At 42.4% G+C, this 11,247-nt stretch overlaps 1 protein-coding gene across 2 annotated transcripts in view; it reads right to left on the reverse strand.

Annotated features, from left to right (window-relative positions):
- The window catches only part of AFF4 (ALF transcription elongation factor 4), a 100,075-nt gene that overhangs the window by 48,749 nt on the left and 40,079 nt on the right, over positions 1-11,247 (reverse strand). The window contains exon 3 of one of the 2 annotated variants that reach the window (XM_069764021.1): positions 3,072-3,198. The exons of the other annotated variant lie outside the window; for it this stretch is intronic. Within the exon in view, the coding sequence (XP_069620122.1) occupies positions 3,072-3,194 (123 nt within the window). The 5' untranslated portion in view covers positions 3,195-3,198. The remainder of the gene's footprint in view (positions 1-3,071; positions 3,199-11,247) is intronic. 2 annotated transcript variants of the gene reach the window in all.

An 11,247-nucleotide genomic window follows, 5' to 3' on the forward strand; every position in this document is an offset into this window, starting at 1 on the left:
AATTCTGCATCCACAGAGCGGGCAGAGACGCCTCTATGTTGGAATTTTGCATCCACAGAGCGGGCAGAGACACCTCTATGTTGGAATTTTGCATCCACAGAGCGGGCAGAGACGCCTCTATGTTGGAATTTTGCATCCACAGAGCGGGCAGAGACGCCTCTATGTTGGAATTTTGCATCCACAGAGCGGGCAGAGCCGCCTCTATGTTGGAACTCTGCATCCACAGCTGTTGCGGCGTTTCGTGAACACCGTTCTCCTAAGAGCTGTGGATGCTAAATTCCAACATAGAGGTGACGACATGCTATGGAACCTGTCACCATGAAAATGCACTCCAATCTGAAGGCATGTACTAATGCAGGGGGATCTCAGACTGATATATAACTGTGTGCAAAAAGATTCAGTATAACCGGTGATCTAACCATTCTGAGAGTTTCCGTGCAGTAAGACGTCCTATCACCGCTTTCTTTGTAGAAATGTGCACTTATATATTACAGTACGGACCCTGCAGATTGGACTGCATTACATGGTGCAAGGTTCACTTATAGCTTTTGTTTTTTTTTTTTTCCAGTGTTGCACTTTTTCAGAAAGAAGGCCTATTTCTCCACTCCTGTAAATCCCTTCATTCTTGTGAATATTCTGATAGTTCTGCGAGAGGATTCTGAAGCAAAATCCATAATTTCCAAGGTTTACTTATTAAGGTACTTAAACTTGTCCTCTGTTAATGATAGTGTCAGTATAATAAATTTTTTTAAATAAAAAATAAATAATCCTCTAATGAACATTAAAGGGGTTGTCTGGTGACAGCAACTTATCAACTATCCACAGGTTAATGAGAACTATTGATTGGGAGTGGTCTGATGCACCTTTATTCCTGTTAGAATCAGGGCTGTGTAGTCATAGCCATGGAGTCAGTGTCCATTTTGGTGGAGTCAGATGATAAAAAATGGACCGACTCCTAAAACATATAATAAAATGGGTACAGCAGTACAATGCAGGATGTGCTGGAAATGTTTTCATAAGAATGTGGGAAAGTTCTAAAATGTCCTATAAATGTCTGTTCTAAGGATCTGGGCTTTTAGTGGAGATGAATCTGTGCTGCACTTTATGCACATGCTCAGTAGTGACCAGTGCTGTCTGGTCATCGTTGAGATAAACCTGTGCTGCACTTTATGCACATGCTCAATAGTGACCAGTGCTGTGGAGTCAGGGAGTCGGAATCATGGCGTGGGTTACCGACTCCACAGCCTTGGTTAGAATGGAGCAATAAGTGCAAATACTCAACCATCGTTTCATTTATTCCCTATGGGGCTACCAAGCGACGTGCTTGGCTTTTTCCGACAACCCAATAGTGAATGCATTTTTGGACACCCGATCTGCTGCACCATTTTGCATGGGGATGTAAAAAGAATACAAATAAAATAAAAACTCAAAAACTCTGTGCACGTAGCCTTAAAGTACAAGCTCCAATCTCGGATATTTAACCATTTACATGATACTGCCTATCACTGACAGCGGGATTTAAATGGCTTGGTAGATGGTACGATCCCATCAGTCTCCCGCGACATTATTAAGTGGTGCCAATGGGTCACCATAGCAGCTGGGAGCCTCCTGACGCAAAGCCTGCGAAACCAAGCCAGTTGGTTGTGCTTCACAGGGGAGTTTATTTTTTTAACTTGATCACCATGATAGAGGAAGAGGTCCCTATTCCATAGATGTGTCACTTACTATGCTGTGCCTGTAAAAGTTTAATGAAAATATAAAAATTTGAACCATACTTTAAATTGTCAGAATTTTTTTTCTTCATTATGACACAAAAAATTGAAGTTATTGGTCTCAGAAAGTAGTTTTCACTTATTTTTTTTTTTTACAAAATTCAGAATTTGTTTACTAACTTATATTACCTAAAAAAGATCATTTTTACTGCAAAATGAACACCGTAAAAATATAACTCCATAAAAAAAGACATTTCCTCCCCACCTCCCGAAAAACAAGCCCTCCAACTTTTTTTTACTCAGTTATATTGTGTCATTAATTCCACAGCAATTTACAAGACATCAGCATTTAAATGAAAAAATAAAGCTCCGGCTCCTGAAAGAGGCAGAGAAAAGCAGGGTGGGAAAATCGCTTGGTCATAAAAAAAAAAAAAAAAAAACGAAGTATAATGTGTTGGTATTGGAAAATAGGAAAGATAGTAGTTGTTTTTTGTGAAGTGGCTGCCTCATGAAGACAGGAGCATTTAAATGAAAGGTGATTAGTAGATTACTGAAGGAGCTGACCCCTTCATTCTCTGAGAATCCCAGAGATTAACTTCATATGTCAGCACTACAAAATGGAAATAAGGCCGCGTTCACAAGTTCAGCGTTTTACATCAGTATTTGTAAGGCAAAAATCAGAGGAAATGTATAACAGAAACACCTCACCACTTCTGTATTTTTCATTTTTGGCTTACAAATACCAAGGTCAAATAAAAGTAGGAAAAAAAAGTTTAAAAAACAAACAAACAAAACATTTTATATTGCAACAGCTGTAAAAATCTATCAAAAATATAGAAGTTTTACTTATATGGTAATCTCGGTTATAAAAAATAAATAAATAAAAATGGGATTGCCATAATCGCGTAGATCCAGTCTGCCGGGACATATTGACTCCACAACGGTCGGCGTAAAAGCAACACCCATAAAACAATGTTTCCCCTGTTTTTCAGTACATTATATGGAAAAATGAAAGGTGGCATTCAAAACTATACAAAAAAAAAGCAAGCCCTCATATGTCTATGTAAAAAATTAAGCTATGACTATTAAGTTGTGAGAAGGCGAGGAAAATTCAACGACTGGAAAACAGAAAAAATTCCTGATCGTTAAAGGGTTAAAAACCGGAGAACCTCTGAAATGAAGAAAGAAATGATGACTGGCGTAACCATTGTGTAATCCGGAAGCAATGGTCTCATCAGTCCAGTTTGGCCTGTGCACAAGCCAGGGCAGGTGACGAGCAACGAAACCAGTATGGATTCCATTACTGCACTGGATGGAGGCGCCATAGAAGCAGAAATAATTACCGTGTAGCACACTTACAACTTTATAAGGTTCAGCAAAGAGAGGAGAGGTAGATGGAAAGGCCTCGTCGCCCTGCTGGATTTCTTGATTTCGCCTTTCCCTTTCTTTCATACGCAGCACGTTCCGTTCTTCACGGTTCATATTGCTACAAAGAGAGACGTATACAAAGTCAACATTTTGCCAGATAACTACGCTATTGCGTCCACAGTAGAAAACAATTTTAGATATGGTCATCGGATTGTATGCAACCCAAAGCCGACGGGAATCTGAGACTGCACGTAGGAGAAGGGCGCGATGCCTGGGATCCTGGAGGATGAAATAATCGCTGATGTTATGTAATGCCTGTAACCGAGATAAACAGGCGCTTGTGTATGGAGGTTGCTAAGGATGAAAGATGAGTAAGGATAACGAAAAAGCCATACAACCAGTCTATGACAGGACACTTGCATTCCTCCAGCATTTCCTTCCAGAGTCACTCACTAGCACAACACAACCAGCGGAGAAGTGACGGCGAGGAAGGAATAAGCAGCGTTATGGCGCCAATGATACACAAGGCTTTATACACGGTTACGTTCATTTATTTTCAGCTCAAGAATACATGCTCACTCGGTCCAATGTTACTCATCTAGGCTGCTCAGATGACAGCTTTATTTACACATGCACCAACAATCGGATTCCTACACACAACTCGTACAATGCATTTCTAAACATAGGAAACGGGATTTGCTCTTCTAATCAGATGCCATGTGAGTTTTCTGGATTAAAATAGGACCCATTTTTAAACAATCGTGTGAACTTCGCCCCTAGAAAACATCTAGAGATGATGGGAAGTGTAAATACTTGGATGGGGCTGTGGAGTCGGAGTCATGGAAATTGAGGAGTCGGAGTGAGAGGTTCGGCTTACCTACTTCACAGCCCTGCCTCTGACCGCTGATGTCAAGAGAGTAAAGACTTGGATGGGTGGGATTACAACACTAGACAAACACTTGCCTTTGTGGGAAATCAACCATTAGCAGAGGTATCTAGCACTAGATAAGACACATGCACACTCAGCCAAGCATGTACGTGTAAGGGGTGAAGGAGGGCAACTAGCTATGGCTATAGGGTCATTACACGGAATATAGAAGGATGGCCAGTCTGCTCTCTGTTACTGAGAAATCAGCATTTACATTCAAAGGAGGCTGTAGATCGAAAGCCTCTGTCACTCCAGCTCTATTTCCCACCTTCCCCTGCTGCTTGACTGATGGCTCATTTGCCGGAAGTCGCACTTAAAAGGCTGACAGTCAAGAAGGTCATTGGGCGGGGAATAGAGCTGGAGTGACTGAGGCTTCAGATCTGCAATAACCATTTGCATATGAACTCAAAAGCTGATTTCTCGGTACTGGAGGAAGGACTGTACGTGTAAATGTATTGTTAGAGATGAATTAAAAGAGCTGCATGCACATATCAATAGTTTGGGGGTGAAATCCTGCTGATAAATTCCCTCTAAGAATATTTTAAATGCTCTATGGTGGCTCAGTGGTTAGCAATGTTGCTTTACAGTGTTGGCATCCTTGGTTCAAATCCCACCAAGGACAACATCTGTATAGTGTCTGTATGTTCTCCTCATGTTTGTGTGGGTTTCCTCCATTTCTTCCCAAATGCCAAAGACCTACTGGAAGGGGATATAGATTGTGAGTCCCATTGGGGACAGTCATGATTGTGTCTGCAATGGAGCTAGATTTATTATAAATCGCTTATATATTAATATTTATGACCAATCCTATGGGGAGTGACTATGGCACTACTAACAATCACCTAACTGAAGGGGCAGACGTGTCCTGGTCTTTTCCTGGTTTACCAGACACATGTCCGTACATTTGGTAGTGCCCATCCCTGGTATTCTAGTCGACATCCATTCACTTGTATGGTATGCAGCTGCACAGAGTGGCAATACTGGGCATTGGTGGTGCCCGTCCCTGGTATTCTAGTCGACATCCATTCACTTGTATGGTATGCAGCTGCACAGAGTGGCAATACTGGGCATTTGGTGGTGCCCGTCCCTGGTATTCTAGTCGACATCCATTCACTTGCATGGTATGCAGCTGCACAGAGCGGCAATACTGGGTACAGCCATGACAATATGTAATTAGTTTCCCTGTGCCAGCGCTGTCAGCAGGACCAAGTCATCTGCATTCATTAAATGTATGTATTGCACATTGTAACAGCACGTGACTGTATTATGCAACATTACACATGACCAAGATCAGGTTTCTTCAAACCTGAACGACAGCCAACTAAATAGCCAGCTCAGAGTATGGTGTGCAACACATAATTACAGGGGTGTGGGGACACTTTCTGTGTAATACATTATTATTGCTGCATGAAGTGAGTAACTGTATTCTATATTTATACATACGATACAGTGAATATTTGATCCCCCTGCAGTGGTTCCACTTTGATGTGCTGTGCTCCATACAAGCCTTTCTGCAGGAATATCTCATCAGTATTCCACCAGAGATCGCGCAGGGGAGAGGCTCCCACTCACCGGTCTTAAGTTGGCCATGCAAATGAGATAAAAGTTTATGAACAACTGTCCGTAATGCCTGACAGCAGAGTTCTGACACGTGTGATGTGACAAGCTGACCATTCACTACTTTGTGCACTTTGTGCAAGTTTTTTTGTTTCACATGCCCTTGATATGCCAAGGTTAGTGTGGCCTGCTGATGGTCAGAGCGTCGGTATGCATGGTCTGACGTACAACTGATTAGTTTCGGATGGAACGCAGCCAGTCTCGGGTTTAGGACTGTGGGCACAAGGAGGGGTTAAGGGTAACTGTACTTTCACCTAACTTGAGAAACAGCTGTCCTGTGGGTACATCAGGAATACGTTTCTACCCACCATGTGACCTGACCAGTTTTCCCATCTGCATGCTCTCTGTTAAAAAGGGTGACTAGTACTTTTGTATTGATGGCCTTTCCTTAAAGCGAACCTGTCACCGGGTATGGCCTATATAAGATGCGGCCACCATCTTTCAGGGCTGATATACAGCATTCTATAACGCTGCAGATAAGCCAGATCCGACCTGAAAGATAAGAAAAATAAGGTTTATTATACTCATCAGGGTGGCGGTCCAGTCCAATAGGTGTCGCAGGTCCGGCGCCTCCCATCTTCTTATGATCGCCCCACCATCGCGCTCCTGCGCAGGCATACTTATCTGCTGGGAAGGGCCAGAGAGGTCCAGCGCCTGTGCACTGCAGACTCAACAGGGCAGATAAGTACGCCTGCACCGGAGCGCGATGGTGGGGCGATCATAAGAAGATGGGAGGCGCCGGACCTGCGACACCCACTGGACTGGACCGCCCCCGGGTGAGTATAATATAACTTATTTTTATTATTTTTCAGGTGGGATGGGGGGCTTATCTGCAGCATTATACAATGCTATATATCAGCCCTGAAAGGCAGTGGCCGCATCGTATATCGGCCATACCTGGTGACAGGTTCCCTTTAAGTTTGTTTTTGAGGATAGGTTCATCAATACCAGATTGGTGGAGTGGAATAGCACATCTCCTTTAAATGTATAGTGTCCGCTATGGGGTACTACAGATCCACCACCAATAATTGAAATAGGGGTTGATGTGCAGTACCCAGTTGTGGCCACTATACAGTTGATGGCGCTGAGCAGCTCTGCAACTGATCACATCTGGCCACTGTTGTCACTGGAAACCGCTGATGGGTGGGGATGCTAGGTGTCAAAACCCCAAAGATCTGGTATTTAGGACCTATTGGCTATCAGTATAAGAGTACCAACCAAGACATTTACAAGGGAATCTGTCAGCAGGATTTTGCGAGAAGCATGATGTGGGTAGGGGCAGAGATCCTGATGCCAGCGATAGTGTCACTTACTGGGCTGCATGGATCCCTGTTTTCTCTGTTGCAGGTGTAGCAGTGCTCAGAATGCTGAGCTGTCTATAACCGCACCCACACCCCTGATGGTCAGCTTCCTGTGTACACAGTACATTGTTAGCAAGCTGCCAATCAGTGTTGAGGGCAGGGTTACACGGATTAGCTGGACTGTGTGGCACAGAGACATCTGGTCCTGCAGTGATCATCTCCTACTGATAAAACTCTCATTGTATTGAAATTACAACACAGCCTAGTAAGCGATACATCCCTGGAATCAGGCTCTCATACTACACAGCAAAAACCTGAACAGATTCATTTTAATGTACAATCCACTTGGAGCTTGGGGATAGAAACTGCTATGATCTCTCCTATGTACCCTTGTACTTTGGGAGACAACCTGGAAAAAAATGGAGATGATATAACTGGTTAGAGAGCTAGGTGCCAAGTTTGTGTCTCCCTCGGCACAGAGTATAATGTGCTGTGTGTCAGTTTTTCCAAAACTCATGAGAAGCTCAGGAGGCCGGGGGGAAGAAGTGTCGGGAAGGAAATGGGTTTCCCTGATAAGATATTACAAAATGTCTTACATTCGCCTGTACCACTGATTTCTGTGGACAGGTCCTTTAAAAATTGTTCATCTCCTGTGACATACAGAAGATTTCTTCACACAGATCTGTTTTAGTTGTCATTTAATACAAAATCGGAACAAATATATAAAAAAGAGGAGATTAGGAAAAGAAATGCTGATCACCTCTGCATCTATTACATGACCAATAACGATTTTTACCTCTTTAATGACTGCAAGCAACGATCTTAAACTGTGAGAGATGGGTACGAGATCTGCTGACCATGAAAACCCACCAGTGTGAGGATAGGGGTACCATAAATTAATCACCAAGTAGCATATGGGATTGCAGGAACCTCTGCCCTTTTGACCGCTCTAGCCGGCCAACTAGGGGATTTGTGCCAACTGCTATTTGAAGAGCCTAATTGATACTATGTATAAATGTGGAACACCTACAAAAGCCATTTCAATCTCTGACTAGCAGGTGCAAGCAATAAATTACATTTTGTCTTAATGTTTCTTGTCGGGTTCTAACAATGTACGAGTAAAAAAAAAAAATAAGTATACGTTTTATATGAGCGGCAAAGAGAGCAAAGTGGAATATAGAAACATTCACATACTGGGCACAGCCCATATAAGAAACAATACTGTAAGAGGAAGGATACCAGATTTGTGACACATGAATGTGACGTGTATATTGATAGGACGGCAGGGTCGGTATCGCCAGAAAGTCATGAATATAGCACCTGGAACCTGGATACATTATGGCTACCTCTTCCATGGAGTGATCTGGTTTCTGACAATAACAACCTGACCACGTGCATTTGCAGTAAATACCCAAAAGGGGCCCTACAGGAAAAATGTGATCAATTCCCTATGTTGTCAATAGGGTTAGCATTCGTCATCATTGCTGACAGACAAGAGGGCTGACTGCACGGACCCCCATTTATCCACAGTGCACCTTCATTAGATTTACACCTGATACTACTTCAGTCCGCCCCCTACATGAGTTAGCACACTTACAAAGTAATCCTGACCACACACAGTCAGATCCAATGGATCAGAACTGCTGGGAAATCTAATCACTGGTCTGACAATCATCCCAGTATAGGTGGCCGCTGCCACGACACCACGTAAGGACGTATATCAGCTGCTCAGTGGAGGAACCCTCCAATCCTATGTGATCTCATGTGTCTCGGCCACCTCTAGGGTGGAGGGATCCCCTATGAAGAGGAGGGTTTGGATTGATCAGAATATGCTCTGTTGATTTTATTGCAATTTTCTACTATTCTCTCCTGATGTTTTATTGATCTATATGTGTTTCTTGCTTTAAACATTTTATTGGGGGTCATTTTGATTACCCTTCTACACACTCCTGGGATCCTTCATGTATCCGTTTATTGAGGAGCACATCACTTTATTCTACACTACCTCATTGCCCACATTCGAATATATATATATTTCATACATACACAAACACCAGGATGATTACTTTACTGGACTGTTATTTGGTTTGCTTAAGGCATTAGTCACTTCTGACCTGAACACTTTTTCAGCAGGCCAATATATTGGAGAATTTGATTACATCACTCCGAGAATTTATGCAATTTATGATTTGCCTTACTTTGTCCCCATATCATGCGTTTTTATATATCACTCTTGTGCAGCGTTTATCCTTCAACTTTTTACTGTGTGTAGTCTTGATTCCATGAATTAAGAAATATATTAAACGGTTTTGCCATTTATGGGTTGCATGTCATTTATATATATATGTTTCAATACTTCCTCTGGGCATACAACCGCATTACTACATCCAATCATATTTATTTCATAAATCAATAATACACATGAAAATAAAAAAAACTTTGGAATATGTCTTTTCAGAAACAAATGCCGCTTTCTCTTCCAAAATTGGTCATCGTCAAAATTCTCAATTCTGATGTCAAATCTGTATTCAGTGAAGACTGTCCCATTACTGAGATAAGATGCCATCAGTAGCAGCTGCCAATCTCACCATGACTCCATTGAAACGTGTAGGTCTGTGACCTCCTTTTTTGTACTGTCAAATAGTCTACTAGGTTCTTAAATGGATCATTTTATATGGCTTAATTAACAGCTTAGTTTTAAAAATATTTACAAGTTTCCTCGCTGAATTCCTCCTTTCTTTCTGATTCTATTGATTTATTATATAAAAATTAAAATGACGTTTACTGACGGTTTAATTTTTCCATTGGGGAAACATAGGAAATCCTAGGAGCACAATCTGGAACACCATGACGAGCCACTAACCTGATCTGAAACAAGTTCTAAAACTACTGAGCAAAGCACTTTGCTGACAAGTTACCATCCAAGCTGCTTATCACCAGCCTTCTGCTGTGATGGCCAGAGGAAAAACGCATCAGGCCCCGTCCTACATACACAGGACAGACATGCCATGGATTCCTTGCATAGGTCTCTGGTCATTTCATGCTCACATTTCACGCAAACTGATCTCCACATGCATTGTCTTGTTACATACAGCTACAAGATCTTAGATTTTAGAAACTGAATTTCTAATGCTACTTTTGGATGTAAAGAAAACATGTCAGTTTCGAAAATTGCAGCCAGGTATATTTTGCTCTGAAACGCAGTGATATTTCAGAGAAGACTATTTGAAGAGTCTGGGGATTATAGGAAGAGCAGAGACTAGTTTGATGACATCTGGGGATGGCTTCTCCCCGCACGAGGGCACACAATGGAGAAAGCCGTCAATCAATGGAGGGGGGGGGGAGAACCCAGCCGGAGGTCGCCCCGGACTCGTCAGGTGTTCCCTTGTCTTCGGTCAGATTTGTCTAAACATGCCTGGCTGCACCAAGATTATCAGAGATCAGAAGTCAATGTTTGTAACTAACGTTTTACTTAAAAACTGTAGACTTTTTTCTTTAACCAGTTGAAGACCAGGCCATTAACGCCAGTGTCTGACCACTCACATGTTGGTTCTAATTTGTAACTACTGTAAAATGTATTTTTCTTGCTTGGATAACGGTATACTAAAATAATGTTTTTATTGTGATACATGGGGCTTCATTTTTCTTCTAGTTCTACAAGCTTTTTTTTTTCCATTCCTCCTTCCAGTGAAGGCCATAAACTTTACAGCTTTTCAAAGATGGACAGCATCATCTATGGAAGCTCACACCTTTAGACTTGGTGTATATTAATATTGTCTACCAAGCTACAAAAACCAAGTGGGGTGGCTTTTTGTATCCAAGGGATGGGGCTCGCTCACAAATTTTGCCCAAGATCACTGCCAGAAACAAAGAATGGTATCTAACATCCTCCCAGAGCAACTCCTCCCAGCGATCCAGCAAAAATTTAGTGACAAACAATGCTTTTCCAGCATGTCGGAGTACCACATCACATCACAATGCAAAAGTGATAAGCAAGTGACTGAACAAAACATCGACCTTTTCAACAGCGGAGGACAAACAAAAACACAAACTGTGATCATCTCCAAGCAAGGATTAGACAAGAATGGGCTGTCATCAGTCAGGATTTGGCTCAGACATATCAAGCATTACAGGGCAAATTGGAGAAATCTTGAAAAATAAGGGTCAACACTTCCAATATGAAGTCTTTGCGTTAGACGGTGGTCTGCCTACCCCAGGCTGGGCACAGGCATTAGACAGCAGTCGGCCTTCCGCAGGCTGGGCACAGGCATTAGACAGCAGTCGGCCTACCTCAGGCTGGGCACAGGCATTAGACAGCAGT

The sequence above is a fragment of the Ranitomeya imitator genome, chromosome 4 (genome assembly GCF_032444005.1).
Source record: "Ranitomeya imitator isolate aRanImi1 chromosome 4, aRanImi1.pri, whole genome shotgun sequence".
Classification (NCBI taxonomy): domain Eukaryota; kingdom Metazoa; phylum Chordata; class Amphibia; order Anura; family Dendrobatidae; genus Ranitomeya; species Ranitomeya imitator.